Below are 18,987 nucleotides of genomic sequence, written 5' to 3'. Positions count from 1 at the left end.
CCGGCCCGGCAGAGGCGCGCGAGCCGCGCGCTCGCTCGCGCCGGGGCGCGGCCGCACCCTCATCCCCGCGCCTCGCCTCGCGCCGCGCGCGGGCGGCCAGGGAGCACGAGCCGCCGCGACCGGCTACGGCACGTGTCGGAGCCTATAGCCTATGGGGGGGGGGTTGCCCGGCCCTGGCGCCGCCGTGGTTCATACCGGAGCCTCCCGCGGGGCTCAGCCGCGGTTGGTAAACGCCTGTAACGGCGCCGGTGGGGGGGGGGAACACCTGGACTCCGGGACTTCCCGACAGGCAGTAGCGCGGACAGCCCCGGCGGGGCGGGGATCTGGAGACAGGCACCGCGATGGGCAGCCCCGGCCTGGGCTCCGCCATATATAAGCGGCGCGGGGGCCTGCGGGCGCGGTCCTGTCACGCTCGCACGGGGAGGAGGCTGAGGCGGAGATGGCGGATTTTGATCCTTACGACGATCGGGCCTACAGCAGCTTCGGCGGCGGCCGGGGGTGAGCGCGCCGCCGCGGGCGGCCCCGGGGCCTGGGCCGCTCGGGATCGCCTGCGGGCTCCCCCCGGAGCAGGGAGGGAAGGAGGGAGCGGCGCTCCGCATCCCCCCCGGCGGGAGAGGAGGGGGCGCGGCCGGACAGGGCCTAGCGTGCCCCTTTCCCTGTGGAGATGGCGGGCGGGCACGGCGGGGGGGCTGGTGGAGAGAGGCGGGGGGTGGGGGGGAGCGGGGGCGCCGCATCTAGGAGCCTCTCGCGGCTGTCGTACCCGGCTGCCTTCCCTTCTCTGGGGGGCGGCGGTGAGCCCGGCGGGGCGCGTTTCCCCCCGGCCTTGGCGGGCTCGCTTTGTGAGGCCGGGAGGAGGCTGTAGTGCCCCGGGAAGGGGTGGCGGCCCTCCCCTTTCTACGCGGGGCCAGTGCCGCAAGGTTTAGGGCCTGGTGGCTTGGTAGTGTCGAGAAGGGGGAGGAGGAGGGTGTCGCTGTGTTCCCGCCGGCCCGGAGGAGAGCTGGGAGGGGGGGGATTTAGGGAGGTACTGGGCCAGAGCCAAGGTAGGCCGTGAGGAGCTCTTACAGGGACTGACCGGGAGGTGAGAGGAGGGAGCTTCCCGTGAAGCATCGCAGGGGGATGAGAGCCGCCTGTTCCAGCAGGACGATATCCGCACGGAGAGGTGCCCGGCGGCGGGGGGAGCCGCTGCGGCGCCCCCGAGAGCGGGCAGCATTGCGATGCCTGCAGCGAGGAGGAAATGGGAGGGCTTTGTGGTGCCTTCGGTCAGGGAGGGCTGTGAGCTGCCGGCCTGCGTTATCCGGGGCTCTGGGTGCTGACTCCAAATATCTTATCCATAGGAATAAAGCTTGTCTCATCTGTTTCTATGCTGGAGAGTGCATTTGGGGGAGGAGCTACAAAAGCAATAGCCAGGAATTGCAAAGTTTGTCTTATATCAGGTTAAGAAGGTGTAATTAATAGTTGACTCTTTCTGAAGGTTGGTGCCATAGAAGTTTCTGTGTGCATTAAAATAAAACAGTAGGCATAAAACTGGTAAATACACTGTCTTTGCAAACCAATCAGAATGACTACACCATTTTATAGTCTAATATCCCATGGCATGGTTCTTAACAGTGTTCTTGCCCTTTCTTGTTCTTAGAGGAATAAATCAGTTTCAGGCTATTTAGGCAGCAGGGAGGTGTTACTATTCACCTCGTAATAGGAGTAAGTTCTCCTGCCTTTGGAAACACTGATAGTTAAGCATTGTAAGCTAGCTTTTATGTATGGACTCCCTTTGTGTCTGAAGGAGAGATGTCCCAGAGCAAACAGATGATGTAGTCATTCAAAATTCTGTTATTTCTTAAATTTACTAACATGTAAACTTGGCAGCAGCCTCAAGTGGCACTTCACATCTCATGAGAAATTCAGATGTTGCTGTACAGCCTGCCCTAGTCAGTGGAGGCATGTTCTGAGAAGTCATAAAGTTAAAATGTTTATTTTTATATTCTGATTTCTCTACCAGAGCACTGAACATGCTGTCAAGCGAGATGTGGATACTTGTTTTGGTGTCCTGCTGGTTAGTAGGTGCCTCTGAAGATGAGAAAATAGACTTCTGAGTTAGCAAGTATCTAAGCCTCAGATGCTTGTACTTGCATTTAATTTATCACTGTTACTAATAAGTTACTAATAGCCAATTCACAATTCCAGACATGAACAGGTCTTTGTGCTTTGTAATATGTGTAGTGTCATGAAAACGTGACAGCTCTTGAAGGTTCTGATTAAAAAATCCAATGCTAAAGCAACTTTTCCTTGTTTTAAGGTGCTTTAGGACTGTAAAAATAGTGCAGACTCTGAGATAAAATCATTTTACTGGAAACTGCCTTTTGCATAACCTTTGGTCTGAATAGAGAAGCAGCATAGGATTTTAGTGTGATAGAAAACAGTAGCTCCCAACAGGCTCTGACATATGTAAGAGATCTGTCACTTTCTCATCATCTTCAAAATTGTGGTGGAAGAGCAGCAGATCCTGACTGTGGCATGATGAAACAGTTCTGCTTAGTGTGCTGATTTAAGAGCTGAAGCATAATACCATGGCATGCAGAAGTCACTTTATTCCAGATGAGGGATGTGCTGTTGACTTAACAAAACCTTTTTGATAAGTGTTTTTGGAGCCCAAAATTTGATGCAGATGTCTGTACTTCAGCATACTGAGAACTGGCTGAAACTCTGAACATCTGTAGTGCTTCTCAGAGCTGCAAGAAACTCATGTGTTTATCGCTCCTAACTTGCTGGTAGGCTGTTTATTTTGGTGTGGCTTCAAGCACTGGGCACCTTACTCAAAGGTTAAGTTTCATCTGCTGAACAAAGTAGAAGTAAGTGAAAATGGAGAGCTAGTCTTTATCCTGCTGGCATTTTTGTACCCTGTGTCTTACCTGTTGAGAGTAAGTAAATGTCTCCTAACCTTTAGGCTTGGGTAGGCTCTTTGAAGACATGCAGTGCTCACTATAGAGATTTTCTGGATTGCTTCAGTAAATTGGTATATATTTATGGAGTTGTGATCTTGGAGGTTCTCAACTAAACTTCCATCCTGCTGAGCCTTGTGCTGCCTCTGGTAAAAGCACTAACATTGGAATCCAGTTAGGTGATTGTGCAAAAAGAGAAATACTGACCTGTAGCTCTGACCTTTAGTGAGGGGTATAAAATTCAAACACTGGCTTTCAAAAAGGTCTTTGTTTTGAACTTTCAACATATCTTGTTTTCTGGAGAGAACAACCAGAGAACAACAACTCTTTATAAAAGAGGAGCTTCAAAATTACAGTTGGTGGTTCTTTCACCCCAGTATGGCCTTGTGATGTCATTGAACTCAGTCCACCAAGGAGTAAATCTCATTGTAAGGATGTTTACTTCTGCACTTGCCGGAAGCAAGCTTTCCTCTTCAGCTTTCTGCTTTCTTTTTCAAAAAAGAAACTGAATAGTTACCTTTGTTTCCTACATTAAGGTGGCATAATTATTACCTGGGTGTGAGTAAAAGTTACTCTGAATGGGAAGTGCAGATACTCATTTAACACATTGCTGTAACCCAGTTCAACTTCATTCAGAAAGCTTTTAAGTTATAGTTGACTTTTGTCCTGTTTTGTTAGAAAGGAAGAACATCTTCTTTCAATCTCATTGTTTGGTTACTGAAGTCAGTTGATGGGTTTATTTCAGCTGCTCCAGTTTTGAAAACATGTAGGGAAGCATAGAAGCTGAGTTTGGACCCTAGTTATTGACCATTCCTGTTCTTCAGATGGAGACTAAGATGCCACAAATATGTATTTGATAATTGAGGCATTAATGGATCAAATTCAAAAAGAATACTTCATTTTCTGCCTTAATATCAGGAAGGATTGCACAATAGGACATGCACCCCTTGAAGTTCTGGCACACTGTGTTAGAAACAAGGCTTGTCTGTAGCACAATACAGTCTTTTGGGGACTGCTGACTTGAAGGTGTGGTTTCAGTGGCAGCTCAGATTTATCTTGAGTAGAGGTTGCTTTTAAAAGCTGTAGTTCAGGCCCTCACTTTCAGTCTCCTTTCTGTCTTGGAACAAGTGCTCACTGCAGCTGTCCAGATCACTTGGTTGATCTGGCTGAGAATTCAACTTCAGGGTGAGTTTTCAGGTGAAACAGCTCACTGATCCAGATGACTGGCAGTCCAAGGAACGTGCTGGGAATGTGAAGGAGGAGGCTATGCCTTTTAAACTGAGGCCAAGCCATTTTGATGTCCTGTAAAATACAGAAATTAAGATTTTTGCCTGCAATTTAAATGTATTGTATTTTAATAACTGTCAAGTCGTATATACTTGAGACAAAGGTGTGAAACTGATTCTACATATTATGGAATTCTTTAGAAGAGCAACTCTGCTTTCTTGAAGTTTCTCCTTAAAACTTAGTCTTGTGACTAAAGTTAATTCAGCTACATACAGCACTCAACTTAGAGCAGCTTTAGTTCTCAAGTATGTTTTTGACACTTAATCTGTTAATGAGACAAAGGCAAATGAGGAATATTGTTAAAAATGATAAAATATGATGCTGGGTGGACACTAATTAGAGATAACGTAGGTTGTGATTTAAGTACATTTAGCAGCATAGTGATAGTCTTGGTGACAAGTGACTCCTGCACAGAGCTGCTGCTATAAAAAGGCTTACCTAGAAAGAGTTAAGGAATAGTAGTCAGGATTTCAGCATTATTTGATTCATTAGTAATAAAATATTTATTCTGGAATAAATAATAATTTGAAAAAGAAAAGCAGACAAGTATGTTGTTTGCCCAATGGATTTTTCTGGCTGCATGCAACCAGCCAGCCTAAAAGGGAATAATGAAGTTACTTGACCTTCTGTATTTTAGGTAGGACTCTTCACACTAGCAAATCTGGTTTGGTACAGCTTGTGTTCCACTGTGCTTTCCAAAGCAGGAGATGTGAACAAAGCCCAGTAAAGTAAGGTATTTGAGAGAAAATGGGCAGAGTGGTAGATATCCATCTCAGGAGAAGTCAAAGATTGATTAGGTGGGGCGAATGGTATTGGAACTGATGACAGCGGTGTCCTGTAGTCTAGGAGCCCAGGAGCTATAACTTAAGGTTCCTTTATGCTCACAGTACAACTCTTGCTCTCTAAAGATCAAAGTTAGCTTCAGAAGATGAGCCTCACCAGGAAACTTAACAGAGAGATGTGTTACATGAATACAGGGAAGAATTTGGCTGGTACAGTCTAGTTCCTCAGCAGCCAATCCCAATAGCCTTAGCTGAGACTGAGGGAAGGTAGGAAAAGACAACCCAGTTTACCTCAAACTGTAATTCCTGAGACATCCTAATAGCATGGAGAATGTTTTCACTGCCTTCAACTTGGTTAAGCAATGTGTTCTATTATGTGTTCAATTCAAAGCATTCTAGTTCACAGCTAACTTATTGCAGTAGCTTAGAAGATGTTTCTGTTAAGCTAAATGATGCTCAAATAATTTAGGTGATTGTGGAGGGGATGTTGATAATATACAATTTAGTTGAAGGGATTGGATCCAACTTAATGTCAGGACAAACGGACAAGCCTGTGCCATTCAAGTATTCCTTCACTGCTATAAATTATTCTTAAATCTGGTTTAGGGTATGTTTTTAAATAGTAGTATTTTTGAGTAGATGACAATAGAGATAAACTTAGGTTGCTTTTCTTCAAGCATTGTGGGATGAGGAAGAAGTTCACCATTTCATTACTGAGTTCCCCTGTCTTGTATTTAGAGATAGTCATTTGTTTTCCTGTACTGCATCAGGTGATGCAGAAGGTGGCCAGTATAGGAAAAGGGATACAAAAACTGACCAGACGTGTGGAACAATCCACTTCCAAAAAGCCAAAATTAGCACCTGAGCAGTGCTGTGGGCTGTGTGAGTGGCTCTGGTGGGAGCCAAGTTCCAGAGACTCTTCATTCTTCCGACAGGTCCCGCGGTGGCGGCCTGGGTTCCCGCAAGCAGAAAGAGCTGCCGACAGAACCCCCCTTCACAGCCTACGTGGGGAATCTGCCCTTCAACACTGTGCAAGGAGACATAGATGCCATCTTCAAGGATCTCAGCGTAAGGAGTGTACGACTAGTCAGAGACAAGGAAACAGACAAATTCAAAGGTGAGTGTTTAGTTGTAGTTGGCCAATTAGTGAGAGAAAAATGACATAGCTCTGAAGTCACTTCAGTGGGGACTTTCAGTCTGTTTATGTTGACTTAGAGTCTTTAGGTTGATTCATAAATATCTCATTTGAGTGAGATTCACTGTTGCATCCATCATGTTACGATACAGACCAACCTTACTGGCAAGTGTCAATATTTGCTCTGCCATAAAAGGACTTTCTCAAACCTTGTTGCCTTGTACAAATTGTTACAGAGCTGAGGTGCCTGACCTGCTTAAGGCCCATGACCTGAAGTGTTGAATACTTACACAATCTTTCCTTAGTTCAGAAGCCGAAGCAATAGGAATCTCTTCTCTTTTTTCTTGTTTTAGTAGACAAAGAGAAAAAGGAAGTAGATAAGGCATTCAGACAATTGTCTTAGAGGACCTAAATCTCTTTTCCACTGGAATTGGGCAGTGGAAAGGGAGTATATTTGTGGATCACTTTCAGAGAAGAAAAAGGCTTAACTCAGGTAACAAGGTCTCAGAAGAGGGATGGATTCACTAAACGATGCAGTGATAAAATCAGACTGCTGCCCAGCTTCTTGTTAAAAATACTAGTAACCAAATGCCACTATTCAGCTAAATAGCTGTCTGAAGGCATAGATTAAATTAATCTGTAGAGAACCCTACAGAAAAGGGAATTCATCAGGCTTTTTTTTTGCATTTGCATAGTCTCTGTACAGATTTCTATTTCAGGATTTGTCTCCATCATTAATAGGCATATGTAATGCATTCATCCTTAATGGTGTTTGGCTTCTGAGTTGTGCACATCTTGCTGTTACCATGTTGTAGCTCATGGTTGAAATAGAAGTGAGGCCATTAGCAGGAAGAGTAGCTTCTTACAAAGGCCTTTGTAAATGCTGGTATTAACCTGTGAGGTGGTTCTTACAGGATTCTGTTACGTCGAGTTCGATGAGGTGGAGTCACTCAAGGAAGCTCTTACATATGATGGTGCAGTAAGTATTCTTGCAATTAATTCGTGGCATTAACTAATTAAGCACAAGCCTCAAACTCCTTGGCAGCCTATATGGTATATTCTGAAGAGATTTTTCCCCATTATTTAACAGCTTTTGGGTGATCGATCACTCCGAGTGGACATAGCAGAAGGCAGAAAACAGGATAAAGGTGGCTTTGGCTTCAGAAAAGGTGGCGGGCCTGATGACAGAGGTGACTTCCATTTTTCTGAATAACTTCTTCAATGTAATGGTTGTAGCTGTGACTTGTGCTAACTAATGCTGTTACAAGGCATGCAAGTAACTGTGAAGATGATGTAGGGCTGAGACATTTTGTCAGTGTATATACGTTTCTCACCTAGCTGCTGCTGCTCCTGAAATGTCTGGAATAGATGCGCTTTGTGTGCAACAGCTGAATGTGTCACTCCTAGCCCAGGAAGTGAGACCAATACCCCTAGTAATGTGCAGTGTCTTGCAGAGGACAATTGTAAGCCCAACAGTCTGATCTGCTACTATTTTACTGTGATGTAAGAAAAGTGAGTAAGCTAAGTAAGCACAAGTGTGCAAATCCTTGTTTTGAACTACCTCCTGCTCCAGTGTAAAAATAGGCTTTGCTTTAGTTGAAGCTTAATTGATGTAGACTCACTAAAGCTGATGGTTCATTCTTGGTGAACTTAAACTGATCTTTTGTGCCTATGCAATGGAACTGAAACGGAAGGATTTTCCAGCAGCATGACTTGGGATGGTGAAGGACTGACACTTTGGTTTGGTATCCCCTTGCTCAGTCTTTCCCACACCTTCAGACCTGAACACAATTGTGGCTTTTTTCCTAGGAATGGGAGGAGGTTCCCGAGAATCCAGAGGAGGTGGATGGGATTCCAGAGATGACTTCAATTCTGGTATCAGTATTAACACTTATACAGACAGGCAGCCTGAAAGGCACAGAAATGTTCTCATTTTCATGTCAACTACATTTGTCCCCGTTACATTTTTTTGGTGGAATCTACTGTATGCCAACTTTGGGCATCCTACAGCTGCAGTGGGATTCTTCAGGGGGAAATCCTCTATTATCTGATAACAGAGAAAAGAGTCTTGACTGTAACTTTTGCAAAACAATCCTAAATAACAGAATACTCGTGCAAATCTAGCCTGTGGTGGGTAGGTTTTAAGCATTTCTCAAACATGAGGTCAAGTGCAATTCTGAATAGTAGCAGAAACAGATCATGTGGAAAAGCTGACATTGTATTCTTTCAGAGCAGAGGCTTTCACCTTCTTGAGGATACCTGACATCATTATATGTGTATCCTTGAAGCAACTGACTTCTCCAAAGATGTGTTACTGTTCCAGAGCATGTTTAAATGCAAGGTGTTCCATAACTTTCAGACCTGTTACAATAATGCAGGTTGCAGCAAATGACTGAGCTCATGGAGTGGAAGGTGGTGATGGAGCTACCAGGTTTGCTCCTGCCTTCCAGTCAATCTTTAGCTATTAGAATCCAGGGTGACATTAACACAATTGCTTTTGTCCTCTGAAATGGTGGGTTTGGTCCATTTTCTGATGGGGAGATGTTGGCAAATGCAACTTTGCAGTGTCTGGTCTCTGCATGGGTGGAATGGATGGAGTAGAAGGAGCGGTAACAAAGCGTGCCCTTGCCACTAGCATGGAAGCCAAGCACGGTGCTGGAGAGAAGAGCAGGCTTGCTACAGTGCTGTGCTTAACATGCCTTTGTAGCTAAGCATTGTGGTGCCATAGCTTGATACCTTTTCTGGCAGCTTCTTCAAATGCAGATGCATTTCAGCTTGTTAGATGCTGAATGAGGAAAGCCAAAACCTTTAGCATGTAAGTCTTAGTTGCTACAGCAGCTTTTCTTCTCAGGTTGTGCAGCCATTATTTGGATCAAGTCTTTAAAGATGGTTGGTTGGCACTGAAATAAGGGACAGTTCTGCAACTCTGACAAATATAGAAATGGAAAGAAAAAATCTCAGATGGGAGCAGAACAACTTTCTCTTCCAGGCAGCTTCTGAAAAACTGAGCATATTCCCCTTGGGTGTGCAGTTAGGCTGAAGTATCCTCCTCTCCCCAAATGCAGATGATGGCTTGGAGAGTGAGATGCTCTAGGATAGTAGTCATTGCTACAGAGTGGAGTTCTGGCCAGTGACAGGCAGCTCTTGATAGATTTAGTTTTTTAATATAACTGAAGGAATGCAGCCAGTTTTATATGTAAAGTCTGAATTGTTTCAGTTGTGGGGTTTTTCCCAGCTCTTTAATAGGTCTAGTAAATGCCTGGTCAGCTTATAGTACAACTCAACAGCCTTGGGGTTTTGCTCTGTTTTTCAGAAGCTTGGTTTTACAAGGACTGTGTATTTCACTACTCTCTAGCTGTTTCCCCATTTGCTCTGCTCCTGCAGTCTTCATGTGAAGGCTGTAGCCAGTGTACTACAGGCTACAGAAGTGCCCTGAGTGCTTCTAGTGTTGTCTCTGAATTCAATTAATCGTGCTAACAGTCTGAAGTTGCAGCTGAAGCTCATACTTTAAGCTCACTTGATGACTCACTCTCCAATAAGCCTCTAGGTGGATAAAGCAGTTTCTGAACTTGGCACGTTTGAATTTGTATGGCTCTTCTAGACCATGTTAGAGATCTGTCAAGCAATCTGTCTACAGACACAGGCTCTCAGTGCATCCTCTTGGACTGACAGCAGTGACTTGCAAGGCTTTCCAGTCATCCAGATAAAAACCTAGGTTAAAAGCATTCCAAAATGTCCTCTTTAAATTCACTGTCCTCCATCTTCAGGATTCAAAGATGATGACTTCTTGGGAGGCCGGGGTAGAGGAACCCGCCCTGGAGACCGGCGACCACCCGGTGCCTCAATGGGAAGTGGTGGCACTGGTCGCTTCAGAGACGGGCCTCCCCTTCGTGGGTCTTCCATGGACTTCAGAGAGCCAACAGAAGGTAAACCCTTGATACCTTTAATTCAGCCTCCCTGTGTGAAGGAGACTGCTGCTTTGGTGGATGAGAAACTTCCCAAGGGCCAGCAGTGTGCTCTTGCAGCTCAGAAGGGCGATGGGATCCTGGGCTCCATCAGCAGAGGGGTGGCAGCAGGGACAGGGAGGGGATTGTCCCTCTCTGCTCTGTCCTCCTGAGGCTCCAGCTGGAGTCCTGTGTCCAGAGCTGGGGCCCCAATACAAGAAAGGTGGGGGACTGGTGGAGAGGGTTCAGAGGAGCCACAAAGATGCTCAGAGGGCTGGAGCAGCTCCCCTATGAAGAGAGGCTGAGGGAGCTGGGCTGGTTCAGCCTGGAGAAGAGAAGGCTGTGGGGGGATCTCATTGCAGCCTTCCAGTCCCTGAAGGGAGCAGAGGAACAGGAGGGGAATCAGCTTGTTCAAAGGGTAGAGACTGGCAGGACAAGGGGGATGGAGTGAAGCTGAAGGAAGGAAGGTTGAAATTGGATCTTAGGGGGAAGTTCTTTCCAGAGAGAGTGGTGAGGGGCTGGAACAGGCTGCCCAGAGAGGGGGTGGGTGCCCCATCCCTGGGGGTGTTCCAGGCCAGGTTGTCTGGGGCCCTGGGCAACCTTGTGTAGCTCCAGGCCTGGAGGTTGGTGTCCCTGCCTGTGGCAGGGGGGTTGGAACTGTGTGATCCTTGGGGTCCCTTCCAACCCAGAGCAGTCTGGGATTCTATAAGTCTTTGTCAGGTTAAAGCTGCAGTGTTGGGTAGGCAGAGCTTAACCCCTTGACTGTCTTCTCTTTCAGAGGAAAGAGCACAGCGACCTCGGCTTCAGCTCAAACCCCGCACAGTCGCTACTCCCCTCAATCAAGTAGCCAACCCCAACTCCGCGATCTTCGGCGGAGCCAAGCCCCGGGAGGAAGTAGTAAAAGAGCACGACTGAGTTTGGGGTTGAGAGGGAATGGGGAGGCGGGAGAAAAAGCAAGACAGTACAGAGTGACTGGCTCTGCTGGAATGTCAACCCTGCAGTTTACCATTCCTGCCATCTGGCATTTGTCCTCTTTGAAAACCGAAAACACAGAGCTTGTGAATGCATGTCAGCTGTTAACAAGTGGTTTTTAGTACGTTCTTGGCTTTGCTGTATCTAGTGCCAGCTTTGTGCTGAGTTTCCCTCTTCTGTTTCCTTCCAAGCAGCACAGTTGCCAGTAGATAAGGCAGTGTAGCTGCTTCCACAAGTGTGGAGGTCTCTGGACAAAGGTGCTGCTTCAACTTCTTCCTTTCTGGGTTTGTTTTACTTTAGAAGCACAGGTTAGACTTAGTTACTGCCCTGTATTGTTTCCTTTTACTTCCTCAGTGCTCCTCTTCTGACCTGCATGTCTTGTTCTGTATTGTTGTGGCTCTGAAGAGGAAAACTGGAGAGTCCAGATGAGTTGAACAGACAAATTTACAGTTCTAACCAAGCAGTGAAATACTATCTCTGGCAGTTGGTGATAGAGGTACTGTATACAGCAGAGCCCCTTGAAACTGAGGGGGTAGCTGCCCTTTCACACAGGTTACCAAGAAGTATCAATTGAATCAATGCAAATAAAATTGGCTGATGAGAACCTGGTGAATAGGTGGCGGAATCAGTGTGGGTAGAGCATCTGCCAGCAGGCTCTTGCTGGTGGCTTTGTGACTTCTAAAGGGTATGATACTGCACCTCTGAACTGAAGGTTAGTGCTGCAAAACCGTGCCTCTTTGAGCACAGCTGCTCACTGGCTCTTTCTTAGTAAGTACACTTTTTTTTTTTTGGGTTTTACATGTTTGGTAAATTTTTAAACAAAAGTTTCTACAGATGAAATTGACTTTTTTATTTTTGTTTAAGGAGTGCATACTTTGCCATGCAGTGTAGAATTGCCATTATTCCCTGGATTTCTTTGCCCAGTGGTGTACAGTTTTAAGAACTCTGCTTTCAGAATACCTTGGAAACGGGCAGATTAGAAATTGTTCTGCTGTAGATTCTCTTCCTGTTAGAAGTTTGGCTAAAAAGCATCTCTTTAATTGCTGTATCTCTCTTGAAATGTTTCTGGCCAGTGTTGGGAATGTTGTGAGGGAGAGGCTGGAGCCAGAGGAGAGAGATGGTAGTTAAAGCAAAACCTGGATCCCTAACGCTGAGGTTGTGTATCCATCCGATGCGTGGGAAGCTCTTTGGCCCCTGATGCTAGTGCTGACAGCTCAGATGAATGGCCAGCACCCCAGAGTACTTGCAGGAGTGTGGCACCACTGCTAGGAGTGAGTTTCTTCCCTGGAGTCACCTTTGTAATGTCAGAGTCCCAGCAATTTACAGAACTACTCTTTCCTTCCTTCTGCCTGTCACTTAATCTGCTTCTGAGATAAGAACCATTTGTCTAACACTAATACTTAATTTAAGACAAGACATGCATTTGTGTGGTTGTATTCCAAACCAATAATTGACCTATTTACATCCTCAATGTGGAAAAGATTTTAAGAACAAATTCCCATATAAAAACTCACCTCTAGTCAAGACAGTTGACTTTTAAATGTAAAAATGAAAAAGGAAAAGGAAAAGAATTCCAAACACTTAACACATTCTGCTCATAACAAAATGAATTTATGGATATGGTATTTTGTGAATGATCTTTTAAATAAAAGAAAACATTAAGTAATATTTAATATTGGTCTTTATTTGAGTCTGCTATAGCATGTTTCTCCTCCTCCCTTGTGTTAATTGGGGAATTTGCTTCCCTAAATGCATGGGGAAGCAGTACTAGCCCCCCTTAGACAAATAAGGGGAAGAGGGTAGGAGAAGATGAAGGGGGGGTACTCTGGATTCATCTAAACAAGAGCTGGAAGGTGCAGGATATGGAAGCAGGAACTGTGCACAAGTGGAAGTGAGCTGGAGTTCTTTGTCCTGTGGCTCCAGGACAGCTTCAGGCTGCCAGGCAGAGCTGGAAGCACTGGGGCTGTGCTGGTTGTGGTGCTTGGTGTGGATGTGGGGTCCTGGGAAAGGGCATGATGGGTGTCTTTCCAATCTGAGTAGTGAGCAGGTTGAGAGGAGTTGGTCAGACAGTAGGACAGCTTGCTGCTGTCCTGCTCAGCTCCTCCCAGTGTTTCCAGCTGGCCTGTGTCCCACTGGCTGGAACTGTTGAGGCTGTCACGCTCTGTCTTCAGCGTGGGTGTTCTGCAGGGTGAGGGGAAAGAGGAAGAGATGTGCTTTCATTGAGGAAATGCCCTCCAACCTTCCTGCTGCTTTTACTGAGAGCTAAGACAGCCTTCACCTTCTGGGTGCTGGGTCTGCTCCAGGACCTGCTCCTAGGATGGGCTGAGCAAAGAATCCAACTGCTGCTCTGGAGCCACTTGCTGCAGCAGCGTCTGTCCTGTGTGAACAATGACCTGTGCTGTAGGTGTGAGCAGAGGGAGGTGGTGTCTGGGACCTGGTGGTGGAAGCCACAGTTTCTGTTTTCACTCTGCATGGAGGACAGTAGCACTGGGTAGTGAGGCTGGAGTAGGGGTGGAAAATGGCTCATTCCTACAAACACTCTGTATCTGCTGATCTTCCTTTGAGCGAGGGTTTCCCACCAGTGAATGCAGCCCAAGCCCAGGATCATTTAACTGCTTTGGGGTTTTTTATAGTAGTTCTTCATACACAGACAATGCATTGCCTGGCATCTTTGGAGTATTCTGCTTCCCATGTGGCTTAGGGTCAGCGTCCTCTACTCCTTTCTCTCCCCCCTCTCCCTCAAAATTGTAATTTATTAACATTTTCCTACAGAGAACCATATCAAACTGCTTTGTGTCTCCAGCTGACAAAACCATGGGGGTGGCATTTGGGTTTCAGAGGAGATGATTTTTACCTTTGCCACCAGCAAAAAGCACTTAAGGTTTAAACTATAATGCCTAATTTTATCTGCAGCATAAAGCTAAGCCTGGTATGTCAAAGTCTAGACTGAGGTTACCAGCAGTGGTGACAAATGGACAATGCACTTACTTGCTGTTTGTGTTCTCACCAAGTTCTTGCTCCTAGGTGTGCAGAGTTGTCTTCACGCTGAAGAACTTAACAAAGCCAAAACCCAGGTCAGGAATGTACCAGCCAGGTTTTGGAATGGAAAAGGGCTGAAGGCAAAGTGCTGCTTTGCCCTGGGAGAAGGTGCTGCGGTGTGTTGCTGTGCGTGGGGAAGGCTGGCACGGTGCCTCTGGAGCCAGAGGGCCAACCTGCAGGAGTAAGCAGTGTGCATCCAGTGTGCTGCAGAACTGCTGAGCCCCAAGGCTAAGGTGAGCTAATCCCCGTCCTCTGGCCACACAGACCAGTGCTCTTACTGGTGTGTTGCCAACTGGCTGGACTATGCCAGTCTGGAATGGCATCTGAGGGGGTCTTTGTGCTCATGAATGATGTTCTGATAGCTGAGAATGGGAATGCTGCTCCACCCCTTACTCAAGTGACAGGCTGGTGCTAGAGTCTAGTGAAGTTTATGCCCTGGAGGGTGGCTTACTTGCCATCCTAAAGTAGCAACAAGGTAGTAACGTACTCCTGAGATGCACTGGCACTGCTGGAGTCTCCAGTGATGTATTTTTGAAGTTCCAGTAGTTGTGACTGAGAGTGTGGCCCAGACCTGTCATCCACAGGTGGGTTTGGGTGATGGGGATGTTTTTCAACTTGTCTTAGGAATTTCATCATAGTTTCAATCCTGACTTTAGCAGGTAGTTTGGTAGGAGTTTGCTACCTGCAGTAACAGCTACTGCCTTGGAGAATTTCAGAGCAAACCCTGTGACACTGCAGCCCCTCCTTTTTGTAGAACAGATTTTGTTCTTCACTCAGAACCTTCTGAAGTGCACGTGCAACCCCTCCATCAGAGCACTCCTGTAGCAGCTTTGGACAGGTCCCTGGGCAGGGAGTGTTCCCCAGGACCATTCACCTTCTCCTGGAGCCTGTTTGGCACCGGGGCTGCTGTGCCAGGCTTGCTGGGCGCAGCGCGGTGGGAAGCCAGGCATCGGTCACCACGTCACCTACACCCACCTTGCTCCTTCTCAGCCCGTGGATGAGTAAGTCTCGTGATGGTTCATGCTGCTTACAGCAAGGACACAGGTAATAACACACCATGAGCATCTGGGGTGGCAGCAGGGACAGGGAGGGGATTGTCCCTCTCTGCTCTGCCCTCCTGGGGGTTGGAGCTCTGTGATCCTTGGGGTCCCTTCCAACCCAGGCCAGTCTGGGATTCTATGATGTACAGGATCAGCCTTTGCAAACCCTCCCTGGTAACTGTCGGTAAAGCACCCAGCACTCGGAGCTGTGAGCTGTCCTTCCACTGGGTGGTAGCAGCATGTATCTTCACACAACCGGCTGCTTTCGGTTTCAGCTCGGGGAGATGAGAGTTGCAGTGGGGCATGCAGCTGGGGCAGGGGAGGAGGTGGCACTTCCCCTTTAGCTGGGGAAATTCTCATACAGCTACAGCCAAGAGGAAAACCGTTTCTCAGTCTGCACAGAAACGTGCCTGCTTTCCTTCCTGCACGTCAGAAGTTCTCCTCCAGGTCATGGCTTTTAGTAAAGCTGCCCTGAAAATCTGGCAGAACTAATAATTAGTGATTGGGATGAGAGATGCTTATTCCAGTCCTGAAGCAAGGGGGATTTGAGTGCTGGTCTCTTGCAAAACTTTGGGAGTAAAAAGCCTTGTTGGGAGCCCAGAAACCTTTCTTCAAAACATTGGGTGCTGGGTGTGTTTCTGCAGGCAGGTTGGCTGTAGAGGCTGTGCTGTTTGCCAGCCCTCATCTCACCACGACTGCCTGTCACCATCACACCTGGCTGGGGCAGAGCCCACCTGTGTCTGAGAGGACATAACTGAACCCGAGGGCACTCAGGCTTCCAGCCTCAACAGGTAAGCTGGGGGGGGGGTGGACGATGGAGTCTTGGGGCTTCTCTGGGCCAGGGACATTTCTGCAGCTCTTCTGCTATGTGTTAAAAGGAGGGAAAAAATAAAAGAGGGTTTGGTTAGCTGGGAAAGCTGGTGGAAGAAGCAGATACTGTGTGCTTGCTGGGGGGGAGTGGGGGAAACAGAGCCAAGGTGAGATGGGTGAGCTTTGAGAAGGATGTAGAAGGGTGAAATTGCCCTGGCATTTTACACAAGCTCCTGCAGTAGCCAGAAGCATGGTGCTCCTGCCTTTGACCTGCAGTCAGACCAGAAATGGTCTGCAGCAGCAGGTCTGGATGAGGCACAGGGGTGATGGGGGGGGTGGCTATGGGCAGAGGGTAGAGCTGGGTATCCCAGGCTGGGATTGGTGTCTGAGGGGGTGCTGCCAGCGTGTCTGAGAGGGTCCTGGCTCTGGCTCACAGACTGCAGACCTCATGGTGGTGGTGGTAACTCAGAGGCAGAGCTCTCATCTGAACCCTCTGTGTCAAGCCCCTCTTGTGGGAGGTGCAGGGAAGGGAGATGATGTCTGTTGCTGCCTGTAGCACTGCAGTACTTATCTCCTAATAAAAGTCAGAAATCAGGGCGTTGATCTCTCAAACGGACCGATGGCTTTGGAGGGCATCACTCTCCCCAAAAGCTGTGGTGGGGCGCTGGGAGGGGGTGTCAGCAGTCCTCACTCGTGGTGCTGCTCCCCAGCCTGCAGCCTCTGCCTGTTCAAGAGAGGCTGAGCAGCCCTGTGTGTCGGGCCCGGAGATGGTTTGGGGGCGAACGGGAGGTGCCTGTGCTGCAGCCTGTGCCAGCTGTGGTAACGTCCATGCAGTGCCAGTGAGTCATCTCAGAAGCTGTGAGACCCACCAGAGAACCTGTAAGCAAATGCACTGTGCCTTCTTAGCAGTGGCTGTGCCATTGTCTCCAGCATAGTCAGAGCATCAGTGCTGCTAGGGACCTCTCTTGTAAAACTCCTGTTAGCAGCACATGTTTAAATACCTAAACAACCTGCCAGAAAGCCCATAATAAGCTACTTCATAGCAAAGGCCTCTGCTAGCAATGCCAATTTTGTAGCAGCAGCTTTAGCAGTGAGAAAAGCAGCATTTTGAGCTTACAGTAAGCCAGATGCCAGGGCAGCGCTTCATCTGTCCTCCAGGTGTCTGTCTGTCTGTCCTCGGGCCTGTGGTTCAGGCTGTACCCAGGTTTCAGGCCAGGAATTTGGGCAGGAGCAGCTTTGACAGGTGCCTGCCTGCCATTAGTTTATACCTCAGGTTGGGAGTGGATGCACAGAGCCTCGATGCACATGCACATCCAGTGATCACAGAATCCCAGGGGTTGGAAGGGGCCTGGAGAGCTCATGGGGTCCAACCCCCCTGCCAAAGCAGCTCCCCAGCTCATATTGCACAGGGCAGCGTCCAGACGGGGCTGGAATATCTCCAGAGATGGAGACTCCACACCCCCCTGGGCAGCCTGTCCCAGGGCTATTACCTGTCTTAGCAAAGCAGGGCTTGCTCTGAACTCTTGCTAGCAAAGCCCCCAGCCCAGGGGTTGAGCGCTTGGCTGGCTTTAATCATTTCTGTGACGGCAGAGTCACCTTCTGTCACAGCATTGGGTGTAGCTGGCCAGTCATGGCTGCTTCAGGTTGAAACCTAACAGCTTCTCCCCTTAGAGAGCAGCTCCCAGGGCTGGATGTACGAGGTGCTGCAGAGGCAGCCTGAGACATGTTGTGTTTGCGGTCACCAAGCGTGTGCCTGGCTGTTGGTCGCTCTCCGGTGACAGAGCTGTCACTGCGTGCGCTGGCCTGTTCCTGGAGTGGGATTTGTGTGCTGTAAGGGGGCTCTCAGCCAGCAGATAAACTCCCAATAATCCATTAACCCTCCAGTGAAGTTGTGCCCCATGTCTGCAAACTGCCAGTGCTGCAGCATAAGAAGTAAGTTTCATTCCAGCTGGGAGCTCCAGGTCTGGCCACCAGCAACAGCCACTTCAGCCCATCTGCTGCCTGTGAGACTCAACAACACCCTCTTTTCCATAGGACCCAGGGGAGGGCTGGTGGTTTGCTCTACCTGCTCTGAGTTTTTCTAGGGAGCATCTGCTGCTTCCAGCAGGTAAAACCTGCAGAGGCTCTTTGCTAAAAGGGAACTTGAGCTTTTTTTAGGGGAAGGCAGGGGGTATATTTTAGGGGAAGGCAGGGGGTACATTTTAGGGGGTATACTGGTCCAATCTGGAACTCAAGAGCTGCCTGGGAAAGGACTGTGGTGGGATGTGTGGGTTCCTCACCATCTGAGCCTCTTCCTCTCCCCACAGCAAATAAACCCAAGGGAGAGGCTGCCCCGGGAGGGGGGGGGGTTTGTGCGAGCACCACCCGCGGGTCCCTCGTGAGCCGGCGAGGGGCTGACCAGCCGAGCGGCGGATGTTGGGGTTAGTGATTCAGATGATGACAGGAAACCAGAAACTGGCTAACGAGCCCTGGAGGAACTGGCTCCAGTGCTGGTGGCTGCGGCTGCGAGTCGCAGGAGGAGATGGGACAGATGGGGGAGAGCGGCTGAGGCTGTGGGTAAGGTGGGAGAGGGAGGGACGGCAGGGAGAGAGGCACCCCGGGGTGCCTGGGGTTGGGGGGAAGGCCCTGGGGTGGGGGGAACGACCCGCTGGTCTTGGTGAGCTGGGAGATCCCAGCCTAGATCTTGGTGACCCTTTAAAGAGGGTTCAAGGTTTCCCCTGTCCACCCCTCTGAAAAGCAGCGTGCAGGGTGTTACTCCTCCCCACCGCTTGTGGCCATCACCCAGCAAGCTCCAGGCTGCAAGAGGCACCAGATGTGTCTTTTGGGCAGCACTCACACCCCTCTGGACCCAGGATGAGTCCATCCCATGCAGTCCAGATTGCTTGATTTAGGATTCTGCTCTCCATCTCCCTGCCCCATCTGCCCATGGCAGTGTGGTGCTTTTAAATCCTGCCCCATCTGCCCATGGCAGTGTGGTGCTTTTAAATCCTTATAACTTGTGCTCACACCTCCTGCAACGTTCTGGAAAGTTCAGGCTGAGCT

The 18,987-nt window shown here is 48.5% G+C and overlaps 1 protein-coding gene across 2 annotated transcripts; it reads left to right on the top strand.

Annotated features, from left to right (window-relative positions):
• Positions 1-410: 410 nt before the first annotated feature.
• On the top strand, positions 411-12,724 carry EIF4H (eukaryotic translation initiation factor 4H). Of its 2 annotated transcripts, XM_084272836.1 has the most exons (7): positions 411-498; positions 5,941-6,122; positions 7,055-7,119; positions 7,231-7,330; positions 7,950-8,015; positions 9,908-10,066; positions 10,863-12,724. In XM_084272836.1, exons 1-7 carry the CDS (start codon positions 440-442, stop codon positions 10,997-10,999), a joined length of 768 nt encoding a protein of 255 aa, XP_084128962.1. In that variant the 5' UTR covers positions 411-439; the 3' UTR covers positions 11,000-12,724. The 2 variants fall into 2 exon arrangements, with proteins under 2 accessions (XP_084128962.1, XP_084128963.1); XM_084272837.1 differs by lacking the exon at positions 7,950-8,015.
• Positions 12,725-18,987: the final 6,263 nt, after the last annotated feature.

Source organism: Gallinula chloropus (assembly GCF_964237585.1).
Source record: "Gallinula chloropus genome assembly, chromosome: 19".
Classification (NCBI taxonomy): domain Eukaryota; kingdom Metazoa; phylum Chordata; class Aves; order Gruiformes; family Rallidae; genus Gallinula; species Gallinula chloropus.
This window is presented reverse-complemented; position numbering and strand designations above follow the sequence as displayed.